Source organism: Branchiostoma floridae, chromosome 14, assembly GCF_000003815.2.
Source record: "Branchiostoma floridae strain S238N-H82 chromosome 14, Bfl_VNyyK, whole genome shotgun sequence".
Taxonomy (NCBI): Eukaryota; Metazoa; Chordata; class Leptocardii; order Amphioxiformes; family Branchiostomatidae; genus Branchiostoma; species Branchiostoma floridae.
The window spans coordinates 19,072,436-19,087,076 of NC_049992.1; the positions used below are offsets into that span (position 1 = coordinate 19,072,436).

The 14,641-nt window shown below is 38.2% G+C and overlaps 2 protein-coding genes across 2 annotated transcripts; one reads left to right on the top strand and one right to left on the bottom strand.

Moving 5' to 3' along the window:
- The first annotated feature begins 5,212 nt into the window (after positions 1-5,212).
- On the top strand, positions 5,213-8,802 carry LOC118429982. Its single transcript, XM_035840640.1, has 4 exons — positions 5,213-5,438; positions 6,937-6,987; positions 7,390-7,669; positions 8,078-8,802. Exons 1-4 carry the CDS (start codon positions 5,244-5,246, stop codon positions 8,260-8,262), a joined length of 711 nt encoding a protein of 236 aa, XP_035696533.1. The 5' UTR covers positions 5,213-5,243; the 3' UTR covers positions 8,263-8,802.
- A 710-nt stretch (positions 8,803-9,512) lies between these two features.
- Positions 9,513-13,538, bottom strand: LOC118430768. Its single transcript, XM_035841790.1, has 3 exons — positions 13,285-13,538; positions 12,797-13,110; positions 9,513-11,168 (listed from the first exon to the last, which is right to left on the bottom strand). Exons 1-3 carry the CDS (start codon positions 13,530-13,532, stop codon positions 10,858-10,860), a joined length of 873 nt encoding a protein of 290 aa, XP_035697683.1. The 5' UTR covers positions 13,533-13,538; the 3' UTR covers positions 9,513-10,857.
- Positions 13,539-14,641: the final 1,103 nt, after the last annotated feature.

Here is a 14,641-nt window from a genome sequence, read left to right on the forward strand (position 1 = left end):
TTTCTGGAATATCCAAAAGACTTCCAGTGAAACATAAAATAAAACCGAAAACGTACGCGGCTATAAGGAAACAAGTAGAATTGTCAAAAATTGAGAATGAGTTTTTTAATTGCAATTTAGCATGAAATGCCATATATTTGTTCCTTTTTTAATATATTACTGAAATTAAACACAACTATAAAAAAAAAACTTACGACAACGTGCTTGTTGAGGTACGTTTGGCTTAAGCTTGTACATCGGTTTCCTTTTCAGGCCGTCTCGCCTAGAGCTCGGATCTGTAGTCGGGATATGTCTGTTTGTGTCGACCGTTGGTACGTCGTCTGGTGTGATGATGTCTTCAGCCATGTTTACGTATCAACCTGCATGCGTATGACATGTCATAATTCCTAGTTCAAACATGCAGTCGTGATGGATTATGGTCCCTGAACTTTTACTTTAACCCCATGTACTGAGACCATAAAGAACGTTCCCAACGACAACGCTGCGCTCTTTCTGCGGAGGTACCCCTCTCTTAAAAATAAAGACTTTTTGCACATCACTTGCTTTGATTTCAACGACTTTTCAGTGACCTTCTGTCACCTTCCCCAGTAAAATTCCGACTGAGTCATATTGTACTGCAGCTATAGGGGTAACTGTTTACAGTAATCGGTCACAAACGTTGAGTATTTTCATCGTTAAAAATGATTGTTTATGCTTTATTCAGTGACGTACTAACCAGATGAAATTACAAAGTCAAACCACGTATGCCTCTCTGTTCTTCTACACATATGCATCAGCAGTAAGGCATCAGTACTCACAGCAAAACGTCTGCGGTGGCGAAGTCTTCTTCGTGTTAAGAATTGGTCTCAGCTGTAAAAACAATTCAATATTCGATATGCCCAGCAGAAAGAAGATTATAGATATGACAGCATTTTCACAAATAAAGTGTTCATATGAAGAATATTATCAATAACTACAGTTCGGCGACCATGAAATATTTAGAGCTTTTGTAGATGTTGAAAATGACAAAAACATTTATAATGGTATAATATGCATAGTGGTGTTTATCAAATCCCATGATTTATCATTAAGCGCTTGTGTCGCTTTATATAAACTTATCCATGATGCCTGCGAATAATTGATTGATAGTTGCAACGTGAGGAGGATAAAATGTCAGGCTTGCTAATGTTTATGCATGGTAACGTCATTTTTTATGCGTTGTCGAAATACAGAAATGATGGCAAAGTTCCTCATCATAGTGGAACAGTTCAGCAAACGAATTGGATTCAGTTCGGAGTGCTCAATCAAGTAAACGATGAGACAGACTATACTCACCGGGTAACGTCTATTGTGGTGCCTGTAGCTTTATCCGGACTCCAACCAAACTCTAGATAGGACTGCGGTATTTGCTCCTGGGTAGACAGATTTATTTTATTTTTTTTCCTTTCCAGTGTCAGTTGCCTGAAATGAATTATTCAGGACTCAGGACGAACCATTTCGCGGCTGGCCAACATCGAATGTAGATGTAAATATTTGTGATCTACTGTTGGTATATATTGAATTCAGTAAATAAAGTTCTTGTCTGAACAAAGTTGTACTTAATCACCAGAAACATTTGATTGTGTTACACTCTAGAGTATATATGGCGTTTACATTACCCCTTCCATGTAAAATACCTTGACCTTGCCCGTGCAAATCTCATTAATCAGATGAAATGCCAGGTTTCTGAATAGTTATCATACCACCACGCTACGTAAGGTTAAGTCTATATCTCTTTGCTACCATTGTGATTTCAAGCATGTGTTAAAATATTTGGATACTTTTCGGCCATTTCCCAATGTGTCATAATGTACAGGCTTGATACCTGTGAGCTGACCCTTGTAAGTACGGATATTTGCAATACTTAAACAGACCTTATCATAGAATACCTACTTTGCCAAACATTAGTCTCCCCATACAGTAGAAAAACAAAAGTGTAAAATGTCAGACCTTTCTTCAGACTTATCACAATATTACTTCTCATATTCATATATCGTTGGCAAGCAAAACAAGGTGGGTGGTGAGCAAGGAGGCTCATCTGTGTTGATAGTAATCATAGCACAATGCTAAACTTTCTTCCAACACAAAAGTTTACACGGATCAAAACGCTCACTGAGAGTTAGATTCCTTGAATAGAATGACATTTAATCGCTTGTCCATGAGTAGACAATTGAATTAAATGTTTTAGCCCCTTCTTAACGTTTTTATTTCATAGTGTATATGTCAACAACACCATACGTAAACGAGAGGTCAGAGTTCAACTGTCGAACTATTCTAAAAATCAATGAGTTACATTTTTGGTAGCTTTTGTGATTTCAAACATCGGCGCAAATATTTATACATATATTAGTTTTATCTTAGCTGCTTCTTCGATGTAAATAGGTTCAGTGATCATCATCAGAACTTGGTTGGACATAGTCATAGTCAAGTATGGATTCGTGCAATATCTCCCAAGTTCTTTATCTGGATAGTACTGCCTACTTTTCTCAAAAACTAATCTGCATCTGTTTAAAAAAACACGATTACAAAACATCGTCGAGCTTTTCAAAAAGACAAAGGTCATCTTACTTCAGACAATCACAACTATTCCTTCTCATATTCATATATCTTTGTCTAGCAAAAGAATGTGGGTAGTGTATAAAAGCTACACATTAGTGTCAACTGGAAAAGTGAGCTAAGAAAAGCGTCTGTTTCTTTCTGTTTTCCCCAAACTACCATTATAGAAACTCTATAAAAGTTCATATATAAATGTGCAAATAATTGTATTGAAGTTTTTAACCCCCATTTAACGCTAATTTTCCAGATTTCATTTGACAATACACTATATGTATACACATATATGTATATATACATATAGTTAAATATATCATTTACCAGATTTAAAATGAACTAAGTATATATATATTCTAACACTGCACGGGGACAGTATTTTTGTTTTGGACCAAAGAAGAATGTGTACGTGTCGGGCTGGTTGGATATTGTTTCAATCGATTTGAGAAAAAAAACATGAGGTTTCTATTGTGAATCGTAATAATTTACATAAAATGATGCTGGATTGCTCTTTCCATGTGGCTCTGACCTGCTTTTGTTAATTGAACTCGATATGTTAACTCTCGAGATCAGAAAAAAGCATGCCAAAATATGCCCTGATGCCAGACGTCGTTTTTAAGCCATAGCTATAGAGTGAAAAACGTTTACAGGTCGGGCATTCAGGTCATATTACAAAGTTCATGTCTGATGACTACGTGTGGAAACTTCTGTTTTACGTGGCCATAACTTATTTGAAAATATTGAAAAGCTAGACAAATTTCGGAAATTTCTGATACTGTACGCGCGGTCCAAGAGCTTCAGAACTCTGACATGTTGAGACCAATCTTTGTTGAATGGCCTCCATAGATTGTGCAGCTGAAAGACGTGGGATCCACTAGCACTAAAGCCGAGGCACGTGGAAGAAATCGTCGGTTTCCAACGTCGACAGAACTGTAGCAAAATGGCTGGGTTTGGAGGGAATATTTTCTTCTATCCTGACCCTGTGGGCATGATGTGTCAACTGTTCAACAACAGAACTTGTCGTGCGGCTGTACAATTTGCTGCTTTTTGTGGACTCGGATACTTTGGCTACAAGTTTGCGAAGCACGAGTTGCTCAACAGTATTAAAGGTATGATCACTTGCTACAAAAGAACTATAGGGCTTCCGGTGCCATTGTGTTCTTCTAAAGAAACTGACATGAATACCATAAACCACACCATAAAAACACTCGGTACGCTTCGTTTCACCATTTGCATCGTCCATGAACATGTCTGTGACTTTGATCATGACCTACGAAGACTGTTGGTTATTGTGGACGTATCGACCATTTTTGTTCTTTACGGATTGTGGCCTCCTTCTCCAAACGAAATCAAAGAGTATAAGGTAAGTTATCAAAACATTTGTGCCCACTTCACTCTTCATAGTCCATACATTGTAACCAGTGCTTTGTATGTGTTCTTGTACATGTGTGTGTTTGACTTAACATGTATGTATGAGATCCCAGCAATTCTTCTAAAGGTACTTTCTCATCCCGTACTACATACTATTGTGAAATGAAGATATAGATAGATTGGCAGTTGTACATTGTGCCTTGTTAAGTAAGATGTTGTGCAATAAAGTATAAAATCTACTGTAATTGTGAAGAGGTTGAGGGTTCATGTGAGCTTTTTGACAAATATACTCTGCTGCGGGTTAAATGCATTGCATGTTGCCAGTGCTGGATATACACAAAGAGAAAATGGCTACTGTGATAGTTACACGTTTTCAAATAATGATACTAAAACACTGACAATACCAAATGTTGAAAAGTACATGCCATACAGGTAGTGTTCTCTATGACACTAGCTATCCTGGCAGGGGCATTGTGGGATAGCTGTATTTCAATGTCTGCAATACTGCCTCTTGACATACAGTTACTGCCATACTTGTCATATTAGCATACTGTAGTTGTCCCTGACATAACGTACACGCGAAGATGGCGGGTATCCGACATCTTACGTACCGTTTCTTTGTTTTCGTGTTCAGTTTAGTTACCAGGTTTGGAGCATTTTTCAAGACAATTTTATTCAGTCTTGTGGCATATCTAAAGAGACGTCTAAAGGTGAGGACAACGTTTTCATATTTGCTTGCTTAGAGACAAATAAGATGCCTTGTTGAGTAGTGAAATCATTTCTTTGTTAACTGTTTCTGTAACTCATGTCGGATAAAAAGTGTATAATGCCTTAATGACTAAAAACAATATAAATTCTTGTACGTGTTATTGGAAGTCCCTTTGTCGTGCCAGAAAAATACCCATCTGAGTTCATACGATAATTAAAACATCTCATGTAGGAAAAGTAACGAAGGAGCTGCATGAATTATCTTAATAAGATTACATGTATACAAGAAATACGTGACTGGTAGACGTTATTCTGTGATAGCGGTATTATTCTGGGTGCAATTATGGTAGGCGTAGTTTTCCCATGAGATTTGACGTGGGTTGAATGAAAGGTCTAGTTTGCTCGATCAATAGTTTTGTTGACAGAGCAGGTCACAGTACAGGAACAGGCGAAACCTGTCAATCAAACTGGTATTGCTTATCAGGGTAAAGCTGATACGACCTAGGGCGCTCCAACAGGCCCAATGACTGTCGAGCTAGCTACAGCGAGTCTGTGCACATGTACAGTAGCCCGGTGTTGTCGGCGCGCGGCAATACATGGCGACACAAATACATCATATAAAATATGTAACTGCTGCATTTATCGTCTGCGGCTTTATCATACTCGTCAACATGAACGAGAAGCTAAGTGTAGTTCTTTTTGGTGACCTTGCTGTATTGGGAGCTACGGCGTTCTGCTCAATCATGTTTATATACATATGCGTGTCTTGCCTGAAAAGAAATCGCGGTCAGGTACGTCTACAGACTCTCTGTTTACAGTTTCATGTTAACAGTTTGTATTTTTTTGTACTAAGTGTCCCATGACATACTGTGGCTATTCACCTTATTTATTGTCTGTACCCATAAGTGCTTAAGTATTCATACGTGACGATCCTTACGGAAAGCATACGATCTTTAAAGAATCCATACGCTCCACTCCTAAGAAACATACGATCCTTACAAAATTCGTATAATCCTTACGGAAATCATACGATCCTTACAAAACTCGTATAATCCTTACGGAAATCATACGATCCTTACGGAATTCATACGATACTTACTAATGTGTCACCGCAAAACCGGGCCGTGCTCTGTTGAAGAATAGTCTCCTTTTCTCCAGCTAGCCCAATGGTATGAAATACACCGATATGTCACTCAATAAGTTAGCGCTATTGCAGGTGGAGGTTTTAGGGCTTAGCAGGGTGGGATAATCCAGATATCGTCGGAAGTAATGCAAGTTCCGAGGCCGCCATGTTGAATTAGTAAGGATCGTATGATTTCCTTAAGGATCGTATGGTTTTTGTAAGGATCGTATGAATTCCGTAAGGATCGTAAAATTTCCGTAAGGATCGATCGTATGAATTCCGTAAGATCGTATGAAAACTTAGGCACCCCTGGTACCTAGTAGCTGCAGTGTGCGATTCCACAACTTTGTAGGAATAAGGAAAAACTGAATATGTCCTTGTCTGTTTTCAAGCTTTATTTGAAAATCACTCATTCAATGGTGCGTTTATAATTGGTATAGTTTTTTCCTTCATTTCTCTGATCCAGAGAGGTGCGCAGGGCATCTGCAGGCTTGTCTATCAATCTATATACATGCATTATGTTCAGGGTATATTAGTTGAGAATAGGGTGGCGCCCATCTACGTTTTAATAGCCCTGGGCCTCACAACAATTGTGCAATCACTCTAGCAGGGGATTAGTTCACAGGTAGTGGTTTGTGTTCAACTCTTTCCCAAATGCTGAGTGCTAAGCAGCATTACCATTACCAAGTCTTTGGTATGGCTCGACCGGGATTAAACTCATGACCTACCGACTGAAAATTGTATTTTAGTGATTTTAATCCTACCTGTGTATTATCTGTGTATTATACGGTCTTTAGCTTGTACGATAGTGCAGCGTCTCTGTAAGTCAACAGATTTCATGTACCTATTTGTATAGTGTACATGCAAGTTGAATAATAAACTGAACTGAACTGAACTGCAAGGCAAACACTCAACCCACTTGCATCGACACCACAGCCAACAGTACTTGGCTCTGTTTTTTTTTTTCAAATTACAGTACTAACACTGGTGCTTTACTATGCCCCATTGTACTTGTTTATACAACCCAGAAGCTTAATTTCGTTAAAAATCAAATCACTATTGTTTCACAAATAACCTTTCTTACGTCCACTCGTCTTGTTATTGGTTGCCTGTTACTTATATCATACAAAAGTCATGATCCAACTCCCTTTCACCTTTTTTTTCAGCCGCTAATTTCTCCCGCAAACCAGGCCACCCAACCAAAGGATGTTCGAAAAGTAATGAAACAGTTTATCCAGTTTTAATACCTCATTTGAAATTTGTTAAATTAGTTATAGGCTTTCTCATGTTTCTGATCAGGAGTAAGGTTCATGAGGATTAGCATGTCTACAAGCTTGTTTGCCAGTCTATATACAGTATTATGTTCTTTTCTGCAGTAGCTCTAGATCTTTTTGCAACTTAGGATACTCCTGACATCCGGCCTGTCAGTGTAGTTGTTCACCCAATGCAGAAGCTTAGTTTCGTTGAACAAATAAGTATTGTATCACAATTGGACCTCGCATGTCATCATTTAAATAAACCTACATTTTCTCGTGTTTTGAAAATGATATCTTAATGATAAGTTATATCAACTTATAAAAGCCATGATCCAGCTCCCTTAACTTTCACCTTTATTTCAGCCACTAGTAGATAAAGATGGCCTGTGCATAGTTGCCAATAACCTGGACACCCTTAACACCGTCACGGAGGAGGTTCAACAGTCTTACCCATGGCCAATCGTACAACACCTCGTCACCAACCAAAGAGAAATCGCTGACCTGCCCACCTACCAATACGCCATCTGTTGTGTTCGCAACGCTCCCAGGATCATCTCGTTCAACGAACACGGAGAACTTCAGCCGGAGGCAGACCTGGGATTTCGCGCTTTTGACAAGATGGAAAGGTCTACAGAGCCTAGTGGTAAGATATAATGTAGACTCATGAAGTATGCTGTTGGATTTATATCATCATAAGATTTAAGTTTGATCTTGTTCAGTTTTTGTTTAGTACACAGAAATTGCATATTAAATCGAGGTTATACCAAATCATAATCACATCATACTTCACCATCCTATCACATTGACCGTCTCAGTCGATTTATTGATTCTAGATATTTATGACTCAATCAGTTTAAAACGCCTTTTAGGCCAAAGGAGCAAAAACCATACAGCATTTGTCTTATGATATTTTTTGCATAACATGACACATTATGATAAACAATATAAAATACGTGCAGTAGGATGTTTTTACCGCCCCATCCTCTTTAACCATTCTAAGTTGATTAAGTAATAATGACGAATAATCTCACTCTTGTGTTTTACATTCTAGGTGTGATTGTCATCCTGTTCAATCACCCCAGAAGTAAGGACATTTCCGAATTGCACTGCTTGGAAGGAATCACTCCATCACGCCTGAAGGACCTAGCATACAACAAGCGTTTCTTATCCGTTTACAGACAATTCAACAAAAATCAGAGAGAAAGGATCAAAGAGTGTTTCAAAGTCAAACCATGAATTGCAATTTGTTTTTGTTTTCTGCTATCAAAACATTAATGTTATAAGGACATTAATCTTTGCTAGGATGAAATTTAATTAGCACGCACAAATTATCATGGGGAAACAAAAAAACCGCTTGCGTAGTGAGTGATACTACATTGTTCAGATTTAAGAAAACTTGGGAAGATGGTTTGCAAAAACAGGTCTAGCTTGCTATTAATCTAGTAAGGGTCTTTCTTTTTTAACATCTATTAACTTTTTTTGCTAAAAGGCTGCATAACGATTAACATAGATATTCTTTTTCTGTAAATCGCTTTCTCATTGATGAGATGAATGTTAACCATATGGATGTTATAAGCAGCAGCATCTTTTAATAAATGGGTTACCAAAATGTTTGATGTGTATTTTTCAAATTTGTAACACACATGTCCCGAAAGACCTTCAATGAAAGTGCCTGCATTATACACTGTACATGTTGTTACACAATAACCCAGCAGGCCACAAAATGTTTGTTAGAAATATTTCTGAGATATCATTAAATGACGTTACGCTTTTTAAGCTTCCCTGTGCATTTCTTGTTATTTGTTTCATGTTGTATTCTTTTTTAGTCAGTCGTTTGGATCTGTGAAAATTTATTCAATTTATTTATTTAAGCAGGTCTTGAAACTTGTTTCTTATCAAACCCTTGTATTTACCCTGGAAACTAGACTTTTGCCCAGCGCCGGCATTCATTTGTTCGGCAGCCAAGGCAGACTCTCCCGAGGACCTTAGATAAGCTCTCTGGAGAGGTGTTATTATCAATGTTGAGTCGCGTAGATATAGTAGTAGGTGGGCCGTTGAGTTAGTACTTTCTGGACTTTTTTTTTCAATTTATATTTATTTAGTTTTTTTTTTTTTTTTTTTTTTTTGTTTTTTTTCTATTATTATTGTGATTTCCTTTGTACTTTTTTTCTTTGTTTTTTTTTTTTTTTTTTTTTTTTTTTTTTTTTTGTTTTTTTTTTTTTCATTTTTTTGTTTTTTTTTTTTTTGTTTTTTATGTTCTTTTTTGGAGAGTAGGGAGGTGCCACCTGTCTACCTGTCTAGCTAGGCCGGGAAAATCTCCATGCATGATCTATGACTCCTCCCCGTAGCCTTGGCTGAAGAACAGGTTCTCTACCGGTCCTGGCTGAAAAACTGGTTTCCAGGGTATACAGTAGGATAAGATGAGAAACTACTCTAGAGGTACTTCTCTTTATTGTAGAAATAAGCTCAAAGGCAAAGTTGCAATCGAATACTTTATTCATGATAGACATTTCAATCAACAAAAAATACAATTACAAAGTATATAACTTGTATTTAACTATCCATCAAATATCATTTAGAATACAAAGAATAATGAGTTCTAATACGTCGATGAAGATTAGACATATAATATCAGGCATATCAGATAAGTTCTAAAAATGTCTGGAGTTAGAACTCAACTATTTTTTTTTCTAAACTCATATAATAGATACGGCATAATGTAACAGCTCTTATCTTTGGCGCACTAAAAATTATGTTGGACACATATAGATAAAGAGGATAGCAAATTATCACGCCTATCATATGCATGCTGCAATTACGGTAGAGCTAGGAAAACATGAAAGCATGTGAATGTCATCTCCGAGTATCAACAGTGACCGTACGACTTGGTGATTGGCTGGTGGTTGGGAGTAATTCAGCAGTCAAGTTTGACTCTTAACCACGTCAAATACAGTGCTGACTTACTCGCAACTTGTTTTCAAATGCAACCTACCTATGCGTACGTATGTCTGAGGGATACGCCACCAGGGAAACTCTGCCTAAATTCTGAAGTACGTCTATGGCAAACAGTTGCTCGAGGTTTTCATTATTAGAGGACAGACAGAATCTCCTTGGCGACCTGGTACACGACCTCTGACTACACTTCTCCATAGATGGCCGTCAGGATCAATATTTTACGATATCGTTGATTGCGTATTACATTTATTGTCTAGTCATCCCACTGCAACTTTTCGAAGCAAGACTTATTCAAGAACCTCCCAACGTAGGACAAGGGTAAGGAACTATGAACACTGGTTATTTGATAGATTGATCATTATCTGAAAACAACACTGGACCAAGGGTCGTAATATCGACATGTGTGCGTACACTCATGCTTCGAACGAAATTGTACCTAAAGTCTTGTGCTGGGTTATGTTGAGGGGAACTTTCATTTGTGACTTAATTTGAATAGCCGTCGTTTCGTCACGATTTGGCATCGAATACAATTTGGTTTGTCATGTAGAGATGAGCTATCTTAAGCTTTTGACGATTAGTGACGATTCCAGATAAACAAGCACATGATATCTGCCTTACAGTTACAATGACATATGACGTCAGCTCTTATAAATCTGCTAGTTACTCTACTGAGGCTGCCACATCATGTTGTTGGGTTCTTTTGTCTGTCTTGGGCTACCGACGGGAATCATAAAACTTAACATTGTGCAGATATCGATGTAACATGCTAGTAAATGCAAGGCGTACACTCTGCTTAGTGAGTCCATATGTGGTTGGTAACAATTGTTCTACAGAAATGGTATGTGTTATGAAAGCTAGTTCGTGTAAGTCCGTTATTTACAGCAAAACGCACCAAATATTAGATCTAGGTGGCTCTTCATGGGGAGGTGGAGTCTCTATGACCCTGATATTCGGATCTGTGAGGTTCATCCAGGTGTTCAGTAAGACGCTGTCGATTTTTGGATTTGGCATCATTACTCGGTAGTCGTTTGGGTCGGTGCATGCCGTAACATCCTTACAGTACAGGGAAGTTGTCTTAAATCGAACGTTGTTGTCCGTGAGTGTAAGGGCTGCCTGGGCATCCTCAACACGCTTCTGTAGATCGTCAGCTTTGTCGATCTTGGTCATCATGGCGAAGATTGGTATATCTATACAAATATCAACAATAAAATTGTAATTTAAAGGGAAAATAAATCACATTTATGTTACAATTTTAAGACCTTATATCTGTACACAAAATAAAGCAACTTACCAACTAGAGTTCGGCGACCTCATACCTCCATGAATATTCAGAGCTTTTGTAAATTTTATGCAATTAACTAACATTAACATAATTATTGCATGGTGTTGTTCATCAGAGTAACGTACACATGTCACAATAATCAAATTCCAATCATTGATCATATTTAAAAGAGGTTTTGCAATTCTTACATAAATTATGCAAATAAGTTCCCATTACCATATTTGATATCTGATTATATTCCACCTATCATAATTAACATGTGTTACATTTATTGAAGTCCAGTTATTGAAAACAATGAAATTATGCAATTTCCTCATTAATTATGCAAATTAAGTACCATTTGCATAACATGTATATCATTATAAACGTCTTTGCCTAAGCTACCCGCATGCCTAAAATGATGTCGATTCGTCAATCCTTTCTGCAGTTATCCTCTTTGGAATGTTTTGACAAAAACGCCCCTGCAGTTCCAAAATTAGATGTTAGGGGGCTGAAACTTGCCCCACTTTAGCATGACACTGCATGCTATCTACCACCCAAATGTCAAGACCATATCATGTCCGGGACAAGAGATACATTGAAAAAACTGCTATGATATATTATTCTCATTAATTATGCAAATGTACTCTAATTTTGCATAATTAGTACTTAATTCTGTACAACATTGTCTAAGGTACCTACATACCAAAAATCATGAAAATCCGTTGTTCCCTTCTTGAGTTATCCACTTCAGAAGTTTTTGACAAAAATGCCCTGCTATCCCAAACCTAGTTGCTAGGGGGCCCAAACCTATGTCACTTATTCCTGAGCATAAGAGCTATCTAACACCCAAAAATTGTGACCATACCTTGTTCAGAACACGAGATAGCAAAACCGGAAGTTGCACGGCAGTACCAAGGGAAGCCGCTAGGGGGCCCAAAATCTAATCACTTCCAGCTTTTGTCACACCCTACCAACACACCAAGTATGAAACCAATCCACCCAGCCGTTCTTGAGTTATCTTGTTGACAGACAGACACACACACAAACGCAGGGTAAAATATAACCTCCATGACATTTCATGGAGGTAACAAGCTTTCGATCAGTCCTTCGAAAGCTTGTTGGTAAGCGCTTTATTTTGTGTGCGGACATAAGGTCTTAAAATTGTAACATGATGTTGACTTCTGTCACACATGAGCTTGCATTCAGATCACATTTATTACAGTTATTCTTGTCAATAGACATTTTGCCCTTTACACGTTTAGGTTCGGATCAGAGTGACCAAATATGCACTGAATGAATTATCTAAACATTGCTAATAATAAGCTGCGATGTTAAATATATCATCTACCAATTTGTGATTTCAAAGTCAATCAACAAGCATCTATTCCTGACCATAAACTGGTCTGCATGCTGAAGCAGTTCCTTACTCTTAACCAAATTCTCGGTTTCTTCTCTCGCAAATTTTAGTCACAGTCTATATAGAATACAGAAATTATGTTGTTTGCGTGGAATGCGTATAATTGCGCATGGAAGTTAAAAGAGGAGTTTTACCGTGATCTTTCTGTGCCCCTGACTTGATAGCTGTCACCAGAAGTTTATGGACGTCGCAGTCTGCTGAATTGATGTAAACGATTCGGTCAAACGTCATCTTGCGGTTAACTCTTCCGAATTTATTTCGAAGCTGCTCAGGGCTTTGATTAATGAATTCGAGAACTTTGGTGCCAGGCGGTATACGGCCGTCAAGTGTCAGCGACACGATTGTAGAGTACGCTTCTTCGCTGGCATCAGGAAAGCCGGGACAGTCCCAGAAGATGACGTTCTTCCTGTAGCCAGGGATTGAGTGTTTCTCGTCTTCTTCTTTACATCTGAAAAAAAGAGAAAACAATATCTATTTTCATCTCTTGCCTGAAGTTCAATAGATAACTAAATAAAGTTATGTGGGCATCAAGCAACCCGATGAATGAATAGAGTATACTCTAAATAAGTGAGGTAATTTGATGAGGACCAGATAGAAGTACTACAACCACAGCACAACTCACTTGTCATCAAACATGACATATCTCTCCAAACGTTTCGTCACACTCAAGTAAGGGGCGTTAGCGTAGTGTGCGTATTCGTGCCACGTTCCAGTAACGGCCATAACCATCGAGTTGATGAAGGAGGACTTCCCTGAGCCATACATGCCGACCACGAGGACGTTAAACTCCTTGCCCGGTATGTTTTGTAAGCGCTTTTTTACTTTGTCACGCAGCGATTCCAATTCACCGGGTTTCGGTCCTTGCGCCATTTTCCCCGAAAGAGTGCTCACTGGATGGAAGACAGACTAATGCAATCCGTGAGCAACTTAATATGTAAATAGACCTCCATTGGCCAATGGCAGATCGACCTTCATATCATGTTATATGGTAGGTATAGATATGGAATGGACTATGTAACGTTGGTAGGAGATTTCAAAATTTATTGGTAGGCCGCGGAAATTAAAAATATCTGGATGACATCCATGCGCTCATTAATTTTCGCATGATTTAAAAATCATACAAGATGTTTTGTATTCTTCGTAGATGGTCTTGACGAGAAAGTACCAAAATGGGAAGATCTCTTGTGTTGTAGCTTAATTATTGTTTTTGTAGAAAAAGTACAACTAGAGAGGTAGCCATGACTGTAGTTGTACTCATCAAATTGGCGTTTACTATTCTTGGTTGGTGCCACAGTCATAGGACAGTGTTTGGCTGATCAGGGGCCTTTGTTGCACGTGAGGAACAATGGTTCGGCGTAAGTAATCTATTTAGCTACGTCAGTATAGACTAGATTTTCCATAAACTCTCTCTCATCTACTTGTCACATAGTGATAATCATTCCAGCTTTGTTTTACGGTAACTTATTATGAAATATGTCAGCAAAATAATCATAATGTTATTGACATTTCCCACTGTGACCAAACATCTGAACTATGTGAACTATTTTCATCAACACTTTATATCATTATAGAACGATGTCACAGTCATGGGATGGTGTTTGGTTAATCAGTGGCCCTTGTCGCACGTGAGGAACAATGGTTCGTTATATCAGTAGTCCTTTGAAGTGTGGCAGGTTTGACATGGTTAAACACAACCTGTTACCTGATACTTTGCCCGTACGCGTAAGCAATCTTTTGGGTTACATCGGCAGAGACTATGCATTCTATCTGAATCTCATCTACTTGTCACTGAGATCTAATCTAAGCTTTGTTTTGTGGTGGCCTATAGTAAATACGGTTTAACAGTGAAGAGGGAAGACTCATTTGAAAAGTCTGATCTTTTATGGGGACGTGGCACATACCGCTTGTACTGGCGCTATTTTCATCTCAATGACAATGAAGTTAATTACCTCCATGAAATGTCATGGAGGTTATATTTA

What these genes read in the sequence shown, in the direction of transcription:
- LOC118429982 (XM_035840640.1), top strand. Translation starts at nt 5,244, where the DNA reads ATGGCGACACAAATACATCATATAAAATATGTAACTGCTGCATTTATC. An exon ending in TGAAAAGAAATCGCGGTCAG is followed by an intron (nt 5,439 to 6,936) that starts GTACGTCTACAG and finishes CTTTTTTTTCAG; the next exon opens with CCGCTAATTTCTCCCGCAAA. An exon ending in AAGGTCTACAGAGCCTAGTG is followed by an intron (nt 7,670 to 8,077) that starts GTAAGATATAAT and finishes TTTACATTCTAG; the next exon opens with GTGTGATTGTCATCCTGTTC.
- LOC118430768 (XM_035841790.1), bottom strand. Translation starts at nt 13,532, where the DNA reads ATGGCGCAAGGACCGAAACCCGGTGAATTGGAATCGCTGCGTGACAAA. An exon ending in TATGTCATGTTTGATGACAA is followed by an intron (nt 13,111 to 13,284) that starts GTGAGTTGTGCT and finishes TCTTTTTTTCAG; the next exon opens with ATGTAAAGAAGAAGACGAGA. An exon ending in AGGGGCACAGAAAGATCACG is followed by an intron (nt 11,169 to 12,796) that starts GTAAAACTCCTC and finishes ATATTTGTATAG; the next exon opens with ATATACCAATCTTCGCCATG.